General features: G+C 35.6%; 1 protein-coding gene across 1 annotated transcript in view; it reads right to left on the bottom strand.

The window, feature by feature from the left end:
• LOC114046106 (unconventional myosin-XVI-like) overlaps positions 1 to 26,662 on the bottom strand; it is a 682,808-nt gene that overhangs the window by 633,735 nt on the left and 22,411 nt on the right. The window contains exon 2 of the mRNA XM_027866360.1: positions 5,131 to 5,394. Coding sequence (XP_027722161.1) covers positions 5,131 to 5,394 — 264 coding nt within the window. The remainder of the gene's footprint in view (positions 1 to 5,130; positions 5,395 to 26,662) is intronic.

Here is a 26,662-nt window from a genome sequence, read left to right as displayed (position 1 = left end):
TTTAAAAATATTTCTGATTATTTCCTTTCCAAAACTTCATAATCACCATATCAAGAAGAATGATTGGATTGTAGAAACATTTGTAAAACAACTTGGCCGTTCATACTAGCTCAAAAACAAATGGATTCTTCAACCCAACAGCCCAAACCAACCTTTCTACTTTAATTTTTTTCTGATGCAACATAATTACTCGAGAAAGTTGTGCATGAATAATTTCATAGGCTAATAAAAAATGCTAGCACCAGTAAAATTTATTGTCATTGAAGGGGTAACAAACTGCTCTTTTATGCATGCAGCTTTGTAAGATATTAATATTCAGCTGTTAAGGATCTTATGGTGGGAGAGATTCCCATAAAGAGAACCTCTGAGAAATTGCTGATTTCTCATTTGACTTGAGCTTCAAAAACTGAATGAAAAGAAACTGGTCATACAATACCAGTCACTTCTATTTACGGTGCTGAGAGGAAGAGGGGATATCAGCAACATTGGAAAAATACAAGGACCTTTTATTCAATAGAAAAATGCATTTATCTACCCTGCAATACTTCTAGGACCTGGCTTCTTAAGATTTTTTTTCCTGTCTATTACTAGTACCTGATAGCACAACTGAGTTTCACTTACTGCTGAAAACCAATCATTTTGTGAAGAATAACCAAATTATTTGTTCTACTTTTTGGAACTATCCCAGGACTTAGAATTCATCAAATCCAACCCCTTTATTTTGTACATAAGGAAACTGAGGTCCAAGGGCTTAAATTAATGACTGACTCATCCAAGTCATATATAACATAACTAAAATTTGAATACAGACCCTCTGATCCAAAGCCAGTTTTCTTTTGACTAGAACAGGTTACTCTGTGGATGAATGAATGAATGACTAAGCATTTATTAAGTGCTTACTATGTGGAAAGCAAAAATGCCCACCTTCAAGGGGTTTATATTCTAATGAGAGAAAGGATACACACACACACACACACACACACACACACACATGGAACATTTCAGTTACAAGGCAGATGGAAAGATCCCATGGTCCTTCAAGTACAGTGTACAGAGTACAGTGACAAAATAGATGATAATTCTTTAATATTCTTTCCATTGATAAGATCATATTCATTTCTGACACTGAACAATTTGACAGTGCTAGGGACTTCCATGACAAGCACTTTCACCCCCTGTGGCTTCAGTAGATATGGCTGTTGTACATCCAGATGCTTTATCATACTCTGATTCATATATAGAAAATATATATTTTAAAAATTAAGGCAGCTTGGTAGTATAGTGGATAGAGCACTGGACCTGGTTTCAGGAAGACTTGAGTTCAAAACATACTAGCAGTGTGACACCGAGTAAGTAATTTAATCATATTTGCCTAGTTTCTTTACCTGCAAAATGGCAATACTAATAGGACCTACGTCCCAGTGTGGTTGTGAGGACAAAAATGACATAATATTTGTAAAATGTTTACAAACATTAAAGTGCTATATAGATGTTGGCTATTATGTTCATTAGTTTTATTTTGCCTAGCACTGCTATGTTATATTTTTCAAGAACTTTCATCACTCTATAATGTCCTTGAATTGAATAAGAAGTAGAGAGTTCCTCTTGCTTTTGATTCTCATTAGGAAACATTTTCCATTTACTCAAATAAACATACTTCTGTGGTTACATATTGACTATTCAAGCAGCACTGGAGATTTCCCCATGTTTCCTTAAAGCTTTTTGTCGTTCATGATTGCATCTGTAATGATTTGGGGCTTTCAGCAACCTGAAAGCAACTTCAACCTCTTGCAATCATTGTGGTCACATCAAACTTTAAATAATATGAATCAATTCCTTGCTTATGTGAAGAGAGCTTCAAAAGACACAAAAGACTTTATGCCTATATAGATGGGAGATATTTTTTGTGAAGCAAAATTTTATGGAAAGTATATGAAGTCCCCATTATACCAGTATGAAAGTTTAACACATAAACACTTATGACTAGAAATTACTTTTTAAAAAATAGGGAACTTCCTAACTCTCCTCTTTATGTCTGTGGTATAAATATACTTTTGTATCTGATTAGGTTTAAGTTTTGGAGTCATCTTTGATGCTTTCTTCTCCTTCAGTCATAGATATAAAATCACAGCATCACAAATTAGGTGATGAAAAGAACACACAGTTCAATCCCAGCAAATTTTCAGAGCAGACAATTGAGTGTGTTAATGTTATAAGTGATAACAATAGTGGAAGTCTGAGAGTTCTTCTTTCAGCCAAGGTCCAACTTGACCAAGATGGGAAACAGATTTCATTAGTGGTGACTTCCCTTCATAATATAATCAGCTCACATTATCTTGTAAGGTCTTTCCTATTGCCCAAAGATCGATAAAAATGGAATGCCCCATCTCTTCTGAGATATCGTCATTTTCCTAGGTACACACAAACATCAGAAAACTCATCAATCTGAATGGTAGACATTGTAAGAACCATACTGACACCTACAAATGAAGGGAACTTTCTCAATACCCTATGTTGTAGGCCAAGACACTTTTAGACCTAAGAAGTTTGAGTTAACTCCTATACTTCCATTCAACTCATCAGGGCTGACAGATAGGTTAGAAAAATAGCTCTAAGACTGATAAAGAGATCCTGACCCTCCAGGGAACTTCCTTGCCAAGTATTTTTATCTGCTTTTACTTTCCTGTGGACTGGTTTTGCCTAGAGGTTATTAATATGCTTCTATTAAAGAAATTGTTCTCCATTCTCCTATGAGGATCCCAACTGTGGAGCATCCATATTCAATTAAATTGATATCTGTCCTGTTCTGTATAAGCAGAAACAATTGGTCAAAACAGATCACCAATATCAAGACTTTGCTGTTGCTAGAGATTCATGGTCCCCTGTCACTCTAAAGGGGGGAAGTGTCACTTATTTCAACTACATGACTATAGTGGCTTCCCCCTTCCTGATCAGTGTATAAATATTTTTTTCTCCTTCTTTTTCAGTATTTTTATAAGCAGGGGCAAGACACATATTGCATGCTGGGTTGAGCTTCCCCAGAGAGCACATGGTATTATTTTGATAGTTGTTTTTTGTTAGGTATCCTTCAAAAAGTGGATTGGATCTCAAGTCCATTTGGTCTTGTGTTGACAGACAGGACCATTGGGCATCTTCTCTCGGGAATGGGGTGGAGGTTTTTTCACAAGAGCTGTATTCTCAATTCTCTCATCAATCATGCTCTTCATTGGATTGTATTGTGCAGCAGCAATTTATTCCTGCCACTGTGGCCTTGAGATGATGAGTGCTTTGTCCAAGCTTGCACTACTATCTAAGTGCATAGTCATTGAGTGACAGCATGATCCAGGGGACACAGTACTAGACTTGGAGTCAGAAAGAAATAAGTTCAAATCCTTTTTCTGATACTTACTAAACATCTATGTGCCCACAGAGTCTTAACTTTATAAGCCTCTTTTTATTAATGTATAAAACGGGCATGAAGATGTTTTTAGTACCCCTCTTAAAGGATTATTGTGAGAATCAAAAGAAATAATCCAGGTAAAATGCTTTGTGAACCTTAAACTATTAAACAATTAGTGATTATTGTGAGGATGAAGACCTAGGTCTATGATAAACTAAAACTGATACTAACAAAACAAGATTAGATAAAAGTTAAGCAAAGATAAAAATAAGTACATGCTTTTTTTAGTTTCCTCAAAATCTTGTAATTTTAAATTTGAAAGTGGTGCAGTAAAAAGATCATTAGATCAAAAGTCTGATCTAGAACCTAGGTTCTGATCTGTATTCTGCAACAAACTCTCTATATATTGTTGTTGTTGTTCAGTCATGTCCAACTCTTTGTGACCCTATTTGTGGTTTTCTTGGCACAGATACTGGAGTGGTTTGACATCTCCTTCTCCAGCTCATTTTTTTATTTTGGCTAGGCAATGGGGTTAAGAGTCACACAGCTACCAAGTTTCAAGTTTCTGAGGCTGGATTTCAACTCAGGTCCTCCTGACTTCAGGGCTGGTGCTCTATCCACTGAGCCACCTAGCTGCCCCTTCCAGTTCATTTTACAGATGAGGAACTGAGGCAAACAGGGTTAAGTGACTCGCCCAGGGTCACATAGCTAGCAAGTGTTTGATGCCACATTTGAAATCATGAAAATGAGTCTTTTTAACTTCAGGTCTGGCACTCTACCCACTGTGCCACCTAGTTGCCCTATTGGTGTTGGTATGGTATTGAACACCTCCTTAACATCTCCATATCTTAATTTTCTCACCTGTCAAATGAATTGATTTGATTAGATAAATTCTAATGTCCTTTTCAGCCTAAACATTCTGATTCCTTCAAATAATGTCTGCATGACAGGTCAGCCAGTTTTGATATGTCACCTGGGGAAAATAAGCTTATCCTTTAGGATAAATGGAAAGTAATTAATGAATTAATATTTATTAAACTCCTACTATGGCAGATACAGAAAACAATAATAGGACTTTGTGTTTTATAAGACTTGACTATCCTGGATGAATCTTGTTATTACTATCATATCTATAGAAGCATGGTTGTATATAGTAACTAATTTCCAAAAGGCAGTCTCCATACCCTGCCATTTCAATGAATTGTCTCATAGGATCTTAGAATTAGAGCTGGATGACACATTAAAGAATATCTAGTTGAACACTCTTATTTACAGATGAGGAAACTGAAGGAGGTTAAGTGACTTGTCCAACGTCAAGGCAACAAGACAACAAGCATTTATTAAGTGCCTACTATGTACCAGTGAAGACACACAAGTTAGTAAGCATCAGAGATGGAATTTCAGTGCAGGTCCTATAATTCCAGATCCATGCCCCTTTTCAATTATACCACGATAGAACCTATGAAAAACCCTATGTCACCCGAAATAGATCACATTCCCATCCATTAACTAAGGGCACTGAACCTTATTAAAATCAACATTGGAACAGGCATTTTTTTTTTAACCAGAGAATTTGGATATCTCAAGTGGTTTAAAAAAAATAGGAGCTGCTACCTAAAATAAAATATACAGAAAAATGGTAATTAAAAAGTCATGTGCATACATTGCACTACACACACACACACACACACACACACACACACACACACACATTTTTCTGTTAAATGTACCTTCTTTATCATTGTGATGGATAATTGCATCCTGTATCATGTCAGCAAGGTTGAAATGAACTTTGTGATTCTTCCCATGTTTCAGCTTCTTCACAAATCCTTCCTGTTTCTGAAAGGCTTTCTCTCGTTCATAGTAGGCTTTTATTTGATCACAGCGCATACGTTTCACCAGCCTCTGTCTCTGGCCTAATGGTAGGGACTCCAGCAAACACTGGTCAATTTCCATTTCATGCGATCGAAAAACATTACATAGTTGGAAGCAACCTAAAAGAATGAAAGAAAAAAATAGGAAATGTTGTTCTATTTTTTACCACTATGATCTTTAAATAGTAAGAACAGTAAATGTAGTATAGGTTCAGGTACTAGGTGCTGATAAATCTTTGAATGAATGAAAGCAATGATGTTTGACATGGCCCATTAAAATATATCTTAAAACATAAGCAAGCCATCATTTTCATAAATCTTTCCTGTAATTCAGATGAGAAATAAAGATGTCAGTTTTACAGGTGGATTGTCCAAGGTCATACTGTTAAGAAAGTGAAGAATCAATTGGAGACTTCAGCTTTTCTTGAAGCTATACAACACAGAGATTCTTCAATTTCTTGAAATCAACACAAAATGCCTAGGTGAGCTGCTGGATATTTTGTAAGAACATTGTCTAATAAAATAATACTATTTACTTTTAACATGATAGTATTTTGTTTTCTTTTTTTACAATAACAGCAAATTTCATATTATTTTAAATAACAGCTGTATTCCAGCATCTAAAAGGTCATCATATAGAAAAAAGTATTCATTTATGCCAATTGCTTTCACAGGACAAAAAAAGACTGCATGGTAAGAGTCATTAGAAAGCAGATTTTGGTTGAACACAAATTCGACAATTAAAGATATATAAAAATGATGCAGAATGTTTTTTTTTCTTAATATAAGTTTGCTTTCACTAGGATTATTCTTAATTTTTTTTTTAAATTTTTAGACAATTGGGGTTAATTGACTTGCCCGGGGTCATACAGCTAGTAAGTGTCAAGTGCTTGGTCTGAGGTCACATTTGAATTCAGGTCCTCCTGACTTCAGGGCCAGTGCTCTATCCACTGCGCCACCTACCTGTCCCCTGGGGTTATTCTTAAGGAGGTTGGATGAGCAATTCTCAGTGATGTTATAGTTGTAATTTTTGATCTGATTAGGGATTGGATTAGATGATAGATTAGATCTTCTCTAAGGTCTTTCCTTACAAAGGTGGCAGCTAGGTGGCAGAGTAGATAAAGAAATGGGTTGGGAATCAGGAAGACTCACCTTTGTAAGTTCAACTCTGGCCTCAGATACTTACTAGCTGTGTGACCCTGGGTAAGTCACTTAACCCTGTTTGCCTCAGTTTCCTCATCTGTAAAATGAGACGGAAAAAGAAATGGCAAACCACTCTAGTATCATTGCCAAGAAAACCCCAAATGGAGTTATGAACAGTCGGGCACAACTGAAACAAATGAACAAAAAAGCTTGTCCAGTGCTAACAACACATATTCTCACCTCTAAGATTCCTTCAGATTAGGAAACTGTAGGATGTAAGACAGGCAAGTAAGTCAAAAAAGATTCTGCATACTGATATGAATTGACTAAATTAATTTTGTGGGATGTCCACTTTAAATTGTTTTTATATAGTAAAAGATTTGCAATGATCTAGACATATGCTGTTTTCTTTGTTAACAGTGGTATTGATTTATAAGATAACTAGCTAAAGAGAAGAGCTAAGCCTGGGATCATAAAACAAATGAATTCTCCAGATTAATCTGGTTGGCCAAAATGGGTATCAATCTCACAAGCATACCCATTTTCTTTAAATCTTGTTTTTCTATATAAGATAGGGAGTTCTAACCAAGGAATATACTAGTCTTATAAACAGGGATACCAATAGCTAATAGATCTTTGGACAATTGACAATAGTGCAATTAGACATAATGTAAGCTGACAAATCACACATACATTTCTCATTGGAAATGGAATTATAATTAAAGTACATACATACTAAAATAGACATTGATTAACTTGCAAGAATTTTTTAATTAAAAAATATATCAATCTACCAAAGTATCTTCTTTTCATGGGCATTTTAATTCTATTTTTTAGAAGTCCTCAAAATCTACTCATGAAGTATGAAAAGAATATAGACTCACAAACAGAAGTTTGTATAAACAGAAGTTTCCAAAAAATGAAGTTTCAGAGTTAGAGGGAACTTAGTGGTCATTTTATTCAACCCATACCTGAAAAGAAATTCTCATTAAGACACTCTTGACAAATGATCATTCAGCCTTCTCTGGAAGGTCATCATATGCAAACTGTGTGTTCCATTTTTTGATAACTATAATTCCTTGCAAGTTGTTCCTAATGCCAAGTTTAATTTGCCTTTTAGCAATGCTTCTCCATTGCTCCAGCCTTCTGGAAACAAACAGAATGTCTAACCCTTTTTCCATATAACAATTCTTCAATACTTTAGCACAACTGAGACTTCTCTTCATTAGGCTAAACTCCCTTCTTCAGCCAATCCTCTTAAGACATTGAATCCTAGCTCTACTTCAGGAGTGAGGGACTTGGGGACTTGAGGCCACATGTGGCCTTCTAAGTCTTTGGGTGTGGCCTTTTGACTGAGTCCAAGTTTTCCATAACAAGTCTTTCATTAGGGGGATTTGTTCTGTGAAGTTTGGATTCAGTCAAGGACACAAGTTTCCCACTCCTGCTCTAGTTCCTCTGGACATTTTCTAGCTTATTGATGTTCTTCCTAAACACTGCTACCCTAATCTGATCTGACCAGGGCACAGTAGAGAGGGATTATCATGTCGTTTTTCCTTGAAGCTGTAATTCCCCCTCTTTAATGTAATCCAATAGTGCATTAGCTATTTTGGCTCCCACAGCACACCACTGATCTTTTGGTCCATCAAAATGCTGAGATCCTTTATTCAGACTGTTATATTAATGATATACCATCCATTGAGTACTTGTAAAGTTGATATTTTGAGCTCAACTGTGATGATTTTACATTTAACCCTATTTAATTCATCTTATTAGATTCAAGCTAATGGTCTAACCTTATCGAGATCATTTAGATCCTAACTTTGTGATCCAATTTGTTAAGTAGCTTTTTAAGCTCTAAGTTATATATTTTATAAGAAATGTATATGTATATATGTATACATATGTACACACACATATACGCTTCTTTTATATTTAGGTCTTATATCCATTTTTTAGTTTATTAGTATAAGATATTGGTGTCTAAGCCTAATATTTACTAAACAGTTTTCTAGTTTTAGCAGTTCTGGTCAAATAGGGAGTTCTTCCACAAGTAATTTATGATCTCAAATTTATTGAAGAATGTTTTATTCAATGGCTTTTTAAGATTCTTCCTAAGTGGGGGCAGCTAGGTGGCACAGTGGATAGAGCTCTGGCCTTGGATTCAGGAGGACCCGAATTCAAATCCAACCTCAGACACTTGATACTTACTAGCTGTGTGAACGTGGGCAAGTCACTTAACCCCATTGCCTCACCAAAAAAAAAAAAAAAAAGATTCTTTCCAATTTAGTTTGTTTATTTTCATTTTTTTAACTAGTATCAATTTGTTTTGATGGGTATTTCTTTATAATGAAATTTAATGTAGGGAATGATAGTCTCATTTAAATTTTTTTAATGATTTCTCTTGAGGTGTTACACTGTTTTTTTCCCTCTCCAAATGAATTTTGTTATTTTGTGTAGTTCTAAAAAGTATCTCTCTGGTAATTTCATAATAATAATAACTATAACTAACATTTATACAATGCTTTTTATTTCCTAGGTACTGTGCTAAATGCTTTACAAATATTTTCTCATTTTATCCTTGCAACAACTCTGGGAGATAGGTGCTATTACTGAAGCAAAAAGGTAAAGAAAGGTTAATCAACTTGCCCAGGGTCACATAGAAAGTAAAGTCTAAGGTTAGATTTTAACTCAGATCTACCTGACTCTAGGCCCAGTACTCTATCCACTGAACCACCTAGCTAACTCCTATTCTGAGATTAATCTAAGTAGTATTGTCATTTCATTATAGTTGTACTACCAACATAAAAATCGAAACTGTTTAAAAATTTTGAGATCTTTATTTTAATTAAGATCTTTATCTTAATTTTAACTTAAATGTCATTTATTTTAATAAAGAATATATTCATAAATATATACATACATATATGTATGTTTATGTATGTATATGTATATGTGTGTGTGTGTGACTATCTATCTATCTATCTATTTATAATTATCTCCATAATTATGCCAGATATTTTATGAACTTTGTAGTTATTTTAAATTAAATTTCTCTTCTTTTTATTTCTCTTTTTTTAGTACCTTATAAAAATGATGATTTTTTTATTTCTTTTTTTTTTGCATCCTGCTACTGTACTGAAACTATTGTCTCAATTGCTTTTTCCTTGATTCTCTAGGATTTTCTAAGTATTCCATTAAATTATCTACAAACAAGAATGGTTTTCTCACTTTTAACAATGTTAATAAATGTAATATAATATAAATAAAATAAATAATAATTGAATAAACAAAAACCATTCCTTAAACCCAAATAACTCTGGCTTTCACTGATTGGCCAACAACAAAGCTTTACTTGGACATTGTTTGGGTTTTCATGGCTCAGAGGGACCATAAATAACAATTGTTTTTATTTTGGCCAGAAACCATGAGGGTCTTCTCCTCTCAGGTTGATTTTTTTTTGACCAGGGAAAAGAGGCCATTTTTTGCCTCATTTCTTACATAGCCTTAATCACTGAGTGGGTGTTTCCTCAGACAGACTGAGACCTGGGAAAGACCTTAGCTTAAAAAGGCCATGGACTCCCTCTGCATCCAGAGCCTTCTCTAATCAAACTGATCTATATATTGCCACTGGACTCAGATGGCCCTGGAGGAGAGAGTAAAGTCAGTGATTTCGTACAGCCCTGCCTCACTTAAATCTAATTTCCTTGCAAGTCAAGACATCACCTTCCTGATGTCATTAGTTCTCTCTGAGAATGAAGGCCAAACAACAACAAGCGGCAATATTTATGTCTTTAATATTATCTCTGGTCTTATTGTTATAGTTGACATTCTAGAGTTATGTCACATAAGAGTGGAGAGAGAACAGTTATGCTTGCTTTATGAATTTTCTTTTCTTTTGCCACTTAATAGTATTTTTTTTCAATTGCATGTAAAGATAGTTTCAACATTCACTTTTATAAGATTTTGAGTTCCAAATTTTATCTCCTTCCTTCCCTTCTCTCCCTCCTCCCCAAGAAAGCAAGCAATTTAATATAGGTTATACAGGTGCAATCATATTAAACTTATTTCTACATTAGTCATGTTGTGAAAGAAGAATTAGAAGAAAAGGGGAAAACCATGAGAAAGGAAAAAAACAACAACAAAAAAACAACAACAAAAAAAGAGAAAATAGTATGCTTCAATTTGCATTCAGACTCCATAGTTCTTTCTTTGGATGTGGATAGTATTTTCCACCATGAATCTTTGGAATTTTCTTAGATCATTGCATTGCTGAGAAGAGCTAAAGTTGATGATGGCACAATGTTGCTTTCTTTATTCCTTTTCAAATTAAGACAATTTAGTGAGTGATTGAGACAGGTTTTAAATCCATACCTTTCTAACTCCAAGACTTACTCCCCACCCACTTGCTATGCCACATCTCACCAATCTTATCTCAGACTACTCCACTTTATATACTCTATCTATCTATCTATCTATCTATCTATCTATCTATCTATCTATCTATCTATCTACCTATCATCTGTGTATATGTACGTACACACACACACACACACACACACGCACACTTGCCTAACCGTATCAGTATTTATCTTGTAATCACCTCTATGTTCTCTTGTCTGTTATTTTTTTTTCCTGGCCACCACAAAAGTTATCTTGCCTATGAAGCCTTGAAAGAGCCCATTAATTTGTTATGATGCTACCCGGCCTCATCTAGAACTTTGTATTTCTTGTATTTTCTAATTATATATTATTTGTATTATGTCTATAGCAGCCCCTATAGACTATTGCTTTAACTTGTACTCACATACTAGATTCTTGGATAGCCTGTGGGTCTGGCCTCCTATGACTATAGCTCAAGAGTCTCCAAATTTCTCTTTAATTGTCTGGCAGACACAATTAGCTCAAATGAATAGCATTTCCTAAGATATCATAATAACAATAATTTTAAAATGTTCTTTCCAAAAACTTGCAGGACACTCTCCCACAAACACACACAATTTCAGTGGTAAGAGTGGTCACAAACTCAGAATTCATGGTAGAGTGACATACGCATAGGAAACATACATTGCCAGGGCACCTCATGTCTGCAGTTCTGCAGAGTCTTGAAGTCATTTCTTTCTGGAGTGGAGAAAAGATAGCTTCCAATCTCACCCATCTAAACTGAGTGTCTCTGCTGGGTTGGTCACTTAGCTGGCCTCCCAGAGCCACAGCTCAGCTATCAATTGTTGAGATAGTTATCTCTTGATAGCTAGCTAGTCTGTTCTCTGTGGCTAGAGGTCCCACTACAGAGAGTTATTTCCTGCATAGAACATTTGTCTTCTCTATATCAGTGCTTCTAGATAGTGAATGTCTTTGCTCCTTGCTGGGTGACTCAATATCCCTTGGGCTAAAAAAAAATTATCAAATTACTGGATGGGATTATCCTACTGGGTGAGAAGCTTTAACTGCAAACCTCCAAGGTCAATGAATGTAGAGGAAAGAGAAGTGAGAAATGAATTGAGACTCCTTTGCTGGCTCTAAGTTTTTCCTTTGTTTCTGGCTCCTGCCTGGACTATCTAAAGAAGCAATTTTTTTAAGTGCCAACAGGGTGAAGTAGCCAATTTCTTTTTTCTAGCCAATGTTCAATTAAAGCCTTTTCACATTTCCAAAAGGAAGACAAGGTATAGATACAGCTTTATACTTAATTTAATACCTCAATATATGCCTCTTATTTTCTATGCTTATATCCTGAATGACTAGGGGTGGTAGTGGTCATCACGGAACAATTTTCCTCCAATTTCCTGCCCCCACCAGATATTTATTTACATGTTATATGTCCCTATTAAATTTTAGGATGGGAAAATGCTATATTAAAGTGGCCAGTTCAGATGAGGAAATGAAGTATAGGGATGGCATAGTCAAAATGAATTTTATACATTAAGAATAAACATTATTTTTAGAATAAAAGTAGGTAGTAAGGGGCATTTTTATTTCACATTTCAGTGAAAATAATTTAGTAAATCAAACTATAAGTTAGAAGGCTGGATATCATAATCTGCATTAAATGAAAGATTAAACTAGAGTCACCTTAAACAACTGTTAGGCCTGTTTTTAAGTACTTTCATAAATTTAATGATGGTTATAAACGTATGTAGTTTATACAAAGCTTTTAACATGTTGATAGTCTCTCTGATTTTTTTATAGCTTTAAAATTTTACTAGTACTATGAGTTTATGTAAATGTCAGCTGACTTTTCTGTGAAAACATTCTAAATAAATTTGAATGACATGTAGTTTAGTGAAGTGAAGCATAAACATGGTAGGAATAAAACAAAAAAAAAAGCACTTTTGAACTTTCAGGAGCCAAGATGGTGGAGTAAGCAGTAAGTCGCTTTCACTCTCCCTTATTGACTTTGAAAAACCCAGAAAATACTGCCCCAGGAAAAAATCCTGGAACAGTGGAGCCAGCAGAAAGATGGGGAACAGCAGTTTTTTAGCTCATGAGGCTTGGGATTAACGGGAAAGGTCCCTCTTGCTGTGGCTGAAAGGGATCAATGCAGTACAGGAGCCATCCTGGCAAGTCCCACCTCAGCCAACCAGTGAGAGATCCTGAGCCCCAGGGAGGTAGAGCAGGCAAGTGACAATACCATGAACTCTGTGTGTCTTGGCACAACAGCAGACACCAGCACAGAGAACCACCAATTGTGCAGCAGACAGGTGTCCACCAGCAGCTGAACCTTCCCATGCTCTAGCTCAGCCCATGGTAAGAAGGTGACTTTCAGCAGCAGACCACCCCCACCCCCCAGCTTCAGTGTAACCCCAGGTAACACAGAAAAACCTCACCTGGCCTTGGCACACACCAGCTACCACCATCAGCTCCAGCTCAGTACCAAGTAAGCTACAGCCTCCAGGTGCCAGAACCTGAAGCCCCAGTACACAAAGCCAATAACTAGGTCCCTAGCTCCCAGCACAAGAAGCATGGGACAGTGCCCCATGTGTCCCAGAAGCACAGATCAACTTTAAAAACCAAGAAAAAGGCAAACACCATGAGCAAAAAGCAACATAGAAAAACAAAGACCATAGATTTTTACTATGAGGACAGAGAAGATCAAAACATAAATTCAGAAGAGGACAGCATTGACAATATTAACCACATCAGAAACCTCAAAGGAGAATATGAACTGGTCTCAAGCCCAAAAAGCCTTCTTGGAAGAGCTCAAGAAGGATTTCAAAAGTCAAATTAGATAGGTAGAAGAAAAATTGAACAATTCCTTTAAAAATACAATTGACAAAATGGAAAAAATGTACACTGAAGAAAATAACTCCTTAAAAAGTAGAATTGGCCAAAAGGAAAAGGAGGTCCAAAACCTAACTGAAGAAAACAATTATGACCAAACAAGAAATAGAGAACATTATGAAATGCAAAATCGATAATTTTATTTACATTACATTGAAAAGTTTTTGCACAAACAAAGCCAATGAAACCAAGATTAGGAGGGAATCAGAAAATTGGGAAAGATTTTTTATAGCCAGTGTCTCTAACAAAGGCTTCATTTCTATAACATTTAGAGAACTAAATCAAATTTATAAGAATATGAGTCATTCCCAAATTGCTCAATAGCTAAAGGATATGAATAGGCAGTTTTCAGGTGGAGAAATTAGAGCTATCTATAATCATATGAAAAAATGCTTTAAATCACTATTGATTAGAGAAATGTAAATCAAAACAACTCTTAGGTACCAAATCACACCTATCAGCTTGGCTAACATGACAAAACAGGAAAATGATAAAAGCTGGAGAAGATGTGGGAAAATTGAAACACTATTCACTGTTGGTGGAGTTGTGAACTGATTTAACCATTCTGGAGCAATTTGGAACTATGCCCAAAGGGCTATAAAACTGTGCATACCCTTTGATGCAGCAACACCACTTCTAGGACTTTAACTCAAAGAGATCATAAAAATGGGAAAAGGACTCACATGTACAAAAATATTTATAGTTGCTCTTTTTTTGTGGTAGCCACGGATTGGAAACTGAAGGGACACCCATCAATTTGAGAATGGCTGAACAAGTTGTGGTATATGAATGTAATGGAATACTAATGTACTACAAGAAATGGTGAGCAGACAGACTTCAGAAAAACCTGGAAAGACACGAACTGATGCTGAGTGAAATGAGTCAAACAGGAGGATATCGTACACAGTAACAGGCACATTATATGATGACTAACTTTGATAGACTTAGCTCTTCTCAGCGACACAAGGATCTAAGACAACTCCAAAAGACGTCATGATAGAAAATGCTATTCACATCCAGAGAAAGAATTATGGAGTCAGAATGCATATAGAAGCATACTATTTGCTCTCTCTATCTCTCTCTTTTTGTTTTGTTTTGTTTCTTCTTTTTCATGGTTCCTCCCATTCGTTCTAATTCTTCTTTACCTGACTAATGTTGTAATGTAACTAATACAAATGTAAATGTAGAGCCTATATCAGATTGCATGCCATCTTGGGGAAGGTTGAGGGGAAGGAGGTGGAGAAAATCTAGAACTCAAAAGCTTATGGAAGTGAGTGTTGAAAACTAAAAATAAATAAATAAATAAAAATACTTTAGATATTTGGTGAGGTTTTGATAGATTAACCTCTGAGTTGAGACTTTGTCTCCAAATATCCCCAACACCAATGCTGTTCTGTACATAACAGGTGCTTAATAAAGATTTGCTGCATTGAACTGTTATTTTTGAATCTATAAAAATAGAACTCTTTAATAACTGACACTTCCATCCTTTATAGCAGCACAATTGATAGACATAATAACCTTGAAAGACCACAAAATCTCAAAGTATCATATGAATTATAAGAGAAAAATTGAATTTGCTTCACTATAGATTATTGTGTTAAACACATAAATAGCACTGATAACTGACATAACAACTTGTTAATCCTTAAGACCCTTTTCAGATCTAAAATATCCTATTATAACAGTCCTTCTGGTAAGTCTTGGGCTGTCTACACATGGGTCTATGGTATTAAAGACCCTGACAATTTTATTTCTTCCCAGAGTGAGAAGGAGCTAACTTGAGATCAGAACTGAAGCATGCGTTTTTTTCCCCCTACAATAGGAGATTGCAAGGATCTCTGGATAGGGAGAGGAAAGAAAACAGAAGGGAAAAAAAGGGAGGTGGTGTAGCTTTCCTAAGACACTTTGAACAGTAGGGAAACCATCTTGGCTAATGGTGGCAATCTATACATTCAATTTCATTTCTCAAACTCCAAAGTAGATCATGAATGGTGAAAGTTAAAGTGACAAGCAGCAAAGTATATAATAGAGTTGGTGTTTTATTTTGAGTACTAGTTCAGGTGGCTTGAATGCTGAGGAAAAAAACAGACACAGAGGACAGAGTGCTCCTTATACCCCTATTCCTTGCTTACTTTTCCTCCTGTCTTCTTTCCTTTCCCTCTGGAGAGGAATCTTTAACTCACATTTAGAGTGTTTAGAGTTAAGGTGAAAACCCTGCCCTCTATTCCTTATCTTAGTTCACTTCCTCTCTTCCCAAGCTGTGAAGCAATACAACTCTTAGGAATCTTTAGCAATCAAGTCCCCCTTGTAGTTAGCAGTTCCATGCCTTACTAGAAGTATTTCACTATCATTCTAAGTGTGGTCTATATGGGAACTTTTCATTGATTAGAATGTTTACTTAATCAAAAACATTCATTCAAGTCAAATAATGGACATTACAGTATGAGTAAGTATAATACTCACTGATACTCAGTAAATTCTGAGTTCCTGAGGCCTTGAATCTTTTGACTGCAGTCTGCTACCTATACTTTAGTTCAAATACACTTCATGATTTATACATAACAATAGGAAGATATTCTATTATTATTTGGGTTATTATTACTGCCTTTTCTTTGGACTTCAGAATTAAAATAACCAAATCCATTCAAGTATTCATATCAACTCTTGATAGAATAGGTAGAGAACCCCGTGAGAAGGTAAACATCTATGTGGGAGAGACATGTCATTTGTGCAGCTGTCCACAGTTATTAATAATTCCTTACTTGAAGATCAATATATCCCTTTAATACTTATGATTAAGCACAATTTAGTTTAGTGTTAGGATATGGATTTTTTATTTTCTGTGATTGAATATGAATTGGTATATGTAGTGAGTAAAGTAGAATCAATTGTGAATGACAGAGAAAATAAAGTTGGTAATTTGAGTGCATGTGGTATAGGAATGAAATACTCATACTTTGCTTCATGGGGATCAATGTCAGGGCTGAGTTCAGCTCAGTCTTGCCAGTTATAGGTAGGGTAGGAAGAGATGCTTCTGACTATTATATTCTCAGTCATTCCCACATTCTCTAAGTAGAAGTTCAACCTACAGATACACCCAAATATCCAGGCAACTGCACCCAAAAACCTAAAACATAATCTCAAATTACCTAAGGATCTACACTCATACAGCACCACCTCTCAACAATATGAATTCATACTCCCTCATCTTCTATATATTTGCATTACTTCATCACTGTTGCAACTTCCACATAAGCACTGAAATTAAATTAATGAAATTAACTGTTCCATCCTCCAAGTATTCAATACCTGTACTACACTTTATTATAAACAACTAGGAATATACTTCCAACCACACTTAGTCTAATTATTAGCAGCTTCAAAAAATTTTCACGACATTCCCTTATAGTTTTAGGTAAATTCATGACAATGGGTGGTAATTTAGATTTAATGGATCTTAGACTTTTTTTAGTCTAATGCATTAATTTCACAGACAAGAAAATAAAAGAGGCAAGGAAAAGGGATTTACCAAGGTAATAAAAGAAGGATAACCAGCTAGGTGGTACAGTAGATAGGGTACTGGTCTTAGAGTCAGGAAGACCTGAGTTCAAATGTGACCTGAGTTATTAGCTGTATGATCATAGGCAAGTCACTTAATCCAGTTTGCCTAAGTTTCCTCATCTGTAAAATGATCTAGGGAAAAAAATGGCAAACCACTCCACTATCTTTGCTAACAAACACAACTGACAAATGACTGAACAACAACAACAAAAGTAGTAAATAAAAGGACTTAGTATGCATTTAAGTTCAGGTCTTCTGAATCCAAGTCCATTATTTTCTACTATCTTATGCTATATTGGAAGTAGTTCAGGGAAAGACTTTGATTTTTAACCATTACATTTGTTTGAAACAAGGTAAAGACTCAGAATTTTATTTATATTCTCTAGGATAACTAGAAAAAAGGCTAAATAGAATACACCTATAACTCAGATGGATAGAGTTAAAGTATTTTCACATTCCTCAATGTCTTCTACTCCTCTAAAAGGATAATTGCATATATTAAACTTCAAGGATTAAAAGAAGTGTCTGATTCTTAAGAATTAACATTTGAATATTGTGCACATTAGAAGGGGGAAAGAATGAAGGAATGGAGAGGAGAGAACAAAGATAGGGGAGAGGGAGAGATGGAGAAGAGATAGGGGAAGGGAGAGAGATACATACAGAGGTAGACAGAGAGATATAGAGAGACAGAAAGAGATGGAAAGAAAGATTTATATATAGATAATATATATTTTCTCTTCACAGTGGATAGCATTAACAGTTGTGTTTCTCCACAGAGTTATTCAGAATTGATTGTCAAAGTGATGTCTGGGAAGGACAAATATCTACCATCCAAAGTAATTCCTTCTCTGTGTCCTGAAACACAAGTAGACAGGGAAAACATCCAAAATAATGACAAATTACTATGGGGAATGAAAGCTTGATAATGTCATCATCACTGCCACAAACAGATTGCCAAAGAAAGCTCATTAATAATGCAATAGCAATATCTCTTGCTATCAAATCCTATTAGAAAACTGCATTAGGTGTGATTTATTGACTTTGATGTATTGTGCTGAAGGATGCTAACACCATCATGACTCCTACAACCCACCAGATTTGTAAATGTGTCCCCAGAGAATGTTTAGGGCCACTGGAAAAGATTAAAAAACCAAAAAACCTAAAAAAAAAGAAGCACAAAAAATACATTACCATATGATGATCAGCATGCCATTGAAGGTTGAGTATAATCAAGATCAAAGCATTGGTATAAATTCCAATGAAACCAACAACTATTCTCAAGGCAGAGAATAGCCACAAGAATATCAACATAGGGGCAGCTAGGTGGTGCAGTGGATGGAGAGTCAGCCTTGGAGTCAGGAGGACCTGAGTTCAAATCCAGCCTCAGACACTTGACATTTACTAGCTGTGTGACCCTGGGCAAGTCTCTTAGCCCCAATTACCTCACCAAAAAGCAAAAAAAAAATCAATATAAAAGGTAACTGGAATATGATATAATAATAATCTTTCCATTATTATTAAGGAAACTGGTAAGTTGGGTTGAATCCAGTTCCCAGAATTTCCAGAAGAAATCTGATTTATGTTATTAATATCAAACAATTTTTTTCACCCAGATGTGCTCCTATAAATATGATGTTAAATTCTATTTTGAAAAATATACTCCATAGAAGTATTGTTGACTTTGAATAAGAAACCAAAAGAGTAAGCACCAGACCTAAGATTTATTTGTCTAGGAAATTCCTAGAAAAAAGAATCCCCTTCCACCAGTGTAGGTTGTCAACGTCTCTTTCCCCAATTTATAGTCTCAGAGAACTTCCCAGAGCACTTAGAGTTAAGTGACTTGCCCAGAACCACACAGCCTGTAGGTATTAGAGGCAGAATTTGAATTCAAATCTTCCTGACTCCAAGGCCAACTCTCTATCCAATATACCAAGCTACCTCTCAAAAACAAACAAGCAAAAAAGAGGGAGAGGGGAGAGTACATAATTTGTGATGAGAAGGTTTTTTTATTCTTTCTTTCACACTTCTGGTGATTGGCAGGAATTTCCCTCTCTCCTCCTTTTTCTCTCTACTGCTATCCTTTCCCCCAATTTCAAACTTTCATTACTTTTCTTGTGGATTACTGTAATAGCTTCCTAGTTGGCATTTGCAAACTAGCCTCAACTATCTTTTCCAGACTTCTTACACTTTATTCACCTGCTGGTATGCTACATGCCAGTCAAACTGACTTTCTTACTGTTCCTCATACATGCTGTTCCATCTGCCAGGTAAAATCTTGCCCAATTTTCAGACCACACTTCAAATGCTCTCTCCTTAGTGAAATCTCTGATTTCCACAGTCAGAATATTAAAACCTAATAGAACTGTTTTTCTGACATTCTTATTCATTCATTATATTCTATTTTTAAATTATATTTTAGGTACATGCCTTATTGTTATTATAAGACTATTTGTAAGCTCCTTGAAGGCACAACAATGATTTAATTATCACTTTATCACCATTAGATCATAATATAATGTCTTACCCATGGATAAAAATCAGCAAATACTTAGTGAATAAATGATATCATATATTAACAGGTTACTAGATTTCATAAATTTCTGCATGTTGTACCATGCATGTTCCATTTTTTAATATGATGCCCTTCTTTGTTTCAAGATTCAAAATCACAGATATTAAGTAATGGATTGTCCCATTGCCAGAAGTTTCTGCTCAGAAAATCTGGCCCTCCTGGTGTCATGTTAAATGCCAGCAAAACAGACAAACATTCAGAAACACATGGGCAATGTTTGTTAAGACAAGTGGCACTACACAAGAGCTGGAAAGTCTTACATCCTGGGTCAAGGTACTGAGACTTAATACTACAGTTGGCTAGAAAAATGGGCCTGATTTACAGTTCTTGTGGTAACTGTCATCTTTCAGTCCTGTTGGCATCAGGATGGCCAGAGAGCCTCTTCAATATTACTATTGTATTTTTCCCCTGAGAACTGGGAAGGTAAGGACAAATTTCATTTTTTTTATTTTTTAAAAAGATTTTTAAAATCTCTTAAAATTAAAATCTTCAGATTATGTCTTTTCTTGTTTTATGTGGAACAGGTTGAGCTCAGTTCTAAGTTGAGAAAATGTAAGAAGAGAAATGTAGAATGACTGTCTCCAAAGTTTAAATAATTTAATAATTACATTTGAAATATTTTTAATAGTTCAAAATGATATTTAGTCCTTCACAGACATAAAAGAGTCATAAACAAGGCAGCTTACTTCTAAAACTATTATATTTGGTATACTTAGAAATAGATATTTTATCCATTTTCAGGGGAAAAAGTTAATTTTCTGAAACCTTATTGAGGTACAGAGGTAACCAGGTAGAGAGAAGTCAGGGACTAGCCTGAGCTCTCCCCAAAAATTCTCCAAACAATTTAAAATACCATCTTAAAACACATTCTGGAGCAGCATGTATGCACGCACACACACACACACACACACCCAAGAACAGGGTGAAACAATTTTTCAGCCCAAGACAACTTAGAAGGTTAGCAAAAAAGGTCTGTTGAGAGTGGAACATGGTCCAGTGAAGGTCATAACCCAGCAAACCAACAGAAGGCTGTGGTGACAATTAAATAACTGTGCTGATTTCTGGACCTTTCAGTCCCCAAATGGTAAGTGCGTTACACAACTAATCAGAAGGAGATTATGGGGTTCTATCCTTTGCTGGCACTAGAGGCAGGACTCTGTCACATTGCCCATACTTGTATCACAGTCCTAGGTGACAGTTCTGGGTGGCAGGCCCAGGGTGAGGAGGAGCACTAGCACACCAGACCTTGTACCTGCATGGCAGCCAGGACCCTTGTCATAGTTTCAGGACAGAAAGGAGTATAACAAACACACCTCACCCCAGATCATACCACCTTGGAATAATCAAAAACTTACAGATCTGTAGAATTACCTCAGAAACCAGCTGTGCACACATGCACACAGACACACAGACACACAGACACAGACACAGACACACACAGACACACAGACACACAGACACACACACAGACACACACAGACACACACAGACACACACACACACATCTTGAAGTTTGGGATGGTGCCCTGTCCACTCCAGAAGCAGAGACTCACTTTAACATAGAGTTTAAAGTCATGAAACAGGCTGGAAAATGAGAGCAAAGAGCAAAGTATCTTGACTACAGAAAGTTACTATGGTGATAGGGAAGACCAAAAGAAACTCAGAAGACAACAAAGTCAAAACTGCTCCATCCAAAGCCTCAAATAAAAATATGAATTGGTTGCAGATCAAGCTCAAAAAGTATTTTAAAAATTAAGTATGAGAGGTAGAGAAAAAATTGAGAAGAGAAATGAGAATGATACAAGAAAACCAAGGGGAAAAAAAAGAGTCAACAGCTGGGTAAGGGAGTCACAAAAATACTAAAGAAAATAGCAACTTAAAAACCATAATAGGCCAAATAGTAAAAGAGGCACAAAAAAATCAATGAAGAAAAAAATGTCTTGAAAAGCAGAATTTGCCAAATGGAAAAAAAAGATAAACAAAAATTCACTGAAGAGAAGAACTCCTTAAAAAGTAGAATTGTTTTACCTCCCCCAATCCACTTGGATGGAAATAGAGTTACAAATGGAAATTGTATTGGCAATAGAATTATATTGGAAATGGAAAAGAAGTTACAGAAGTTCACTAAAGAAAATAATTCCTTAAAAATTAGAATTGGGTAGCTAATGACTTTATGAGACATCAAGAAACAATAAGACAGAATCAAAAGAATTAAAAAAATAGAATATGTGAAATATCTCATTAAAAAAAAAAAACTGATCTGGGAAAATAGATCCAGGAAAAATAATTTAAGAATTGTTGGACTACCTGAAAGCCATGATAAAAAAAAAAGAGGTTAGATATCATCTTTGAAGAAATTATCAAGGAAAACTTCCCTGATATCTTAGAACCAGAGAATGTACCAATCGCCTCCTGAAAGAGATCCCAAAATTGAAAGTCCCAGAAATATTATAGCCAAATTCTACAGCTCCCAGGTCAAGGAGAAAATATTGCAAGCAGTCAAAAAAGAAAAAAAACAATTCATATATTGTGGAGTCATACATTAAAGAATCAGAGGGCTTGGAACATGATATTCTGGAGGGCAAAAGAGCTAGGATTACCACCAAGAATCACCTACCCAATAAAAGTGAGGATAATCCCTCGGGGGGAAAAATGGATATTCAATAAAATAGAGGATGTTCAGGCATTCCTGATGAAAAGACCAAAGCTAAACAGAAAATCTGGCTTTCAAATACAAGACTCAAGAAAATCACAAAATATTAAACAAGAAAGAGAAATCATAGGAGAATCAATAATGCTAAACTTTGTATTGCTACATGAGAAAATGATACTTGTAACTCCTAGAAACTTTCTCATTATTAGGGCAGTTAGAAGGAGGATACATAGACAGAGGGCATGGATACAAGTTGACTATGATAGGATGATTATCTAAAAAAATAAAATTAAGGAATAAGAAAGAAGAATACATTGGGAGAAGGGGAAAGGGAGAGGTAGAATGGTGTAAATTATCTGACATAAAAGAGATGCAAAAGAACTTTTATAGTGGAGGTAAAGATGGGGAAAATAGAGGAAAGAGTACATGAACCTTACTCTTATCAGAATTGCTCAAAGAGGGAATAGTATACAGATGCAATTGGCTATAGAAATCTATCTTAACTGGAAAATAGGAGGAGAGGGGGATAAGAGAAGGAGTGGGGGCTAATGCAAGGAAGGGTGGATTGGGGGAGGTAAAAGTCAGAAACAAAACACTTTTTTTCATTTATTTATTTATTCTGAGTTCTCAGTTCCCACCCCCTTCCCAAGATTGTCTTAAATCTGATATAGGCTATACATGTTCACATATTACACTTATTATATTATATATATTTCCACATTAGTCATGTTTTGAAAAAAGATTCAGAACAAAAAAGAAAAGCCATGAGAAAGAAAAAAAAAGAGAGAAAACAGTATGCTTTGATCTGTATTCATACTCCATTGTTCTTAATCTGGATATGGATAGCATTTTCCATCATGTGTCTTTTGATAATATAGTCTGACTCTTTTTGCACTGCTTACTCAAGATCCCTGCCAATTACTTGAGTTTTAAACTCTTTGTTAAGGTAAAAGTCTGCTTCCAATGTGGAGAATGTACTGTCCCAAGCTTCAGGGTTTTGTACAGCTGCTTTCAGAGATACTTCTAGGGATCTGAAAATTTTCAGTTTTTCCAGGGTGCTATGATAAGGGGTGAGGTGTTTTCTCTCCACCGCCACAGCAAGCTCCACCACACCAGTGTTCCTCCTCTCCCCAGGACTGCCCTACAGAACTGTAACCCTGCTCCAAACACTGGTAAAGAAAGAGATTCCTTCCTCAGCCCTGGCAAAGAGATCCCTGCAATCCCCTTCTGATCAGCCACTTGATTCCCCCTCAGTCTGTGGGCCAGAAGCTCAAGAAACAGCCATGGCACCGGGCCAAGCTTGAGACTTGCAGCTGAGACCTAGCTCCTCTCTCACCACAGTCACAGACTTTTCCCACTGACCTTCTAAGTTGTCTTTGGCATTCCTGGGTTGAGAAGTCTGGAAACCACCACAGCTGCCCAAGATTCAGTCCTCTGAGGCCTGCTCCAGGTTCGCTGCAGCTTGCACACACACACCAAACTGCGCTCCTCTCCCTGCCCAGTGCGATATACCTTTCTGATCAACCATCCAGGCTGTCTTTGGCTGGAAATTTGTCTCACTCTGTCTTTTTGTGGGTTCTGCTGCTTTAGAATTTGTTTACAGCCATTTTTTTATAGGTATTTGGAGGGGTTTGGGGAGAGAGCTCAAGTGGGTCACTGTTTTCCCTCTGCCATATTGGCTCCACCCCCTCCATCATGTGTCTCTTGGAATTGTCTTAGACCATTGCATTGCTGAGAAGAAACACTTTTGAGAATGGACTGGTTGAAAGGAGAGAGAGAGTAGCATAAATGGGGGAGGGGAATAGGATGGAAGAATCATAACAATGAAAAAAATTATAGCAAGTTTCTCTGATAAAGACCTCATTTCTCACAAATATAGAGAACTAAGTCAAATTTACAGAAATAAATCATTCCTTAATTGATAAATGGTTAAAGGATATGAACATGCAGTTTTCAAAAGAAGTAATCAAAGGTATCTATATTCGTATAAAATGCTCTAAATCACCATTGATTGGAGAAATGCAAATTTAAAAAAAAACTCTAAACTACCACCTCACATCTATCAGCTTAGCTAAAATGACAGAAAAAGAAAATGACAAATATTAGAGGGAATGTGAGAAAATTGATACTAGTGCAATGTTGGTAGAATTGTAAAATGATTCAATCAGTCTGGAGAGCAATTTGGAACTATGTTCAAAGAGCTACAAAACCATGCATACCCTTTGACCCGGCAATACCACTACTAAATTTGTATCCCAAAGAGATTAAAAACAACAACAACAACAACAACATAAAGGAAAGGGATCTGTATGAACATAATCATTTATAATAGTTCTTTTTGTGGTGGTGAGGAATTGGAAATTGAGGGGGCATCCATCAATTGGAGAATGTCTGAACAAGTTGTTGTATATGATTATGATGGAATACTATAAGAAATGACAAACAGAACACTCCCAGAAAAACATGGAAAGACTTACATGAACAGATGGAAAGTGAAGTGAACAGAACCAGAAGAAAATCATACACAGTAACAGCAATATTGGATGATAATCAACTGTGAATGACTTAGCTATTTTCAGCAATATAATGACCTAATACAATTCTGAAAGCCTGATGATGAAAAATGCTATCCATCTCATGAGAAAGAACTGATTGAGTCTGAATACAGATCAAAGCATACTTTTTCTTTACTTTATTTTTCTTGTGTTTTTGTCTGTTTTTTCTTTTACAACATGACTAACTTGGAAATTTGTTTTGCAGAACTGCACATGTATAACCTATATCAAACTTACTTTTTCATTGGTGAGGAGAAGGGAGGAGAGGAAAGGAAAGAGAGAATTTGGAACTTAACAGTTTGGTTTTTTTGTTGTTGAGGTAATCAGGGTTAAGTGACTTGCCCAGGGTCACACAGCTAGTAAGTGTCAAGTGTCTAAGGCCAAATTTGAACTCAGGCCCTCTTGACTTCAAGGCTGGAGCTCTATCCACTGTGCCACCTAGCTGCCCTGGAACTTAACAGTTTAAAAAAAAACAAATGTTAATAATTGTTTTTATAGGTAATTGGTTAAAATCAAATATTACATTAAAAACAAAGAGGTTGATGTGTTCAGGAGGAAGGAGAACCATTTTTAAAAAATACATGTATTGGTTGCAATCTAGTTTCAACATGTACTACCCTAATAAAAGTGAAAAATGGTAGATTGATACCAAGGATAGCACAAATTAGCGGCTTGGAGATCAATATCTCAGAAAATTTGTTAATATCCATAAGCGAATCTGATTAATAGAAAATTCAACCTCATTATTTATCTCACTGTAGCCAAAATGTTTTCTAAAAAAGCTGATGGTAGGGAAGATGAATGTGGAGGGAAAAGCAGGACAAATTACACCATAAATATTGATATTGGAGATTCACAGTAATATCCATTAGATGATAAATTCTGATCCTGTTGAAAATCAGTTTAACTTTTCAGTAGGACACATGGTTGTTATGTACCAATACCTTATAGCTTTCATTTTCCATAATAATAATTTCCTGCTACTGAAAAAGGAAAAAAACTGACTTAAAAGTCATGTCATTTCTGCTTTTGAGAGTAGAAAAGTCTCATAGGTCTCAAAGATTAAAAAAAAGTTATTTTGCCTGCATTGTAAAGACATATGTTTCATTTCAAGAGCCTTCTTTAAGTCAAAACTTAATATTATATACATAATCTTTACCCACATGCCTTCTTTAAAGACGTCTTTCTGAACAACAGTATAGCAAGATTAATTGAAAACTAGCTAAAATTGCATCTTGAAAATATTTATATTTAAAAAATTCTATATTCAATCTTGTATAAAATTGTATTATAAAAACATTTCTCTTACATCTTTAAGAGGCTTGAATGACTCTGACGTTATAACATCAACAGCTAGAGCATTGTGGTGAGATCAGTAACTTTGTGAAAAATTTATTAGGATGGATTTGCTTATTTTCAAAACTGCAGAGCATAGGTAGGCTGAATGTAAAATTAATTACTTTCATATAATGAAATCTAGTAATTCAAAATCTTTAAAGAAAAAAACAATGAAAACTACTGTGTGGTTGGAGGTCAGGTTCTCAAGACTCTTTGATTCATCTATCTCAAGCTGAGATGATTAACATACACATTCTGTAAATGAATGAAAATCAAAAGGTTATAACT

Source organism: Vombatus ursinus, unplaced genomic scaffold (genome assembly GCF_900497805.2).
Source record: "Vombatus ursinus unplaced genomic scaffold, bare-nosed wombat genome assembly UNPS02014781.1, whole genome shotgun sequence".
NCBI classification, from domain to species: domain Eukaryota; kingdom Metazoa; phylum Chordata; class Mammalia; order Diprotodontia; family Vombatidae; genus Vombatus; species Vombatus ursinus.
This window is presented reverse-complemented; position numbering and strand designations above follow the sequence as displayed.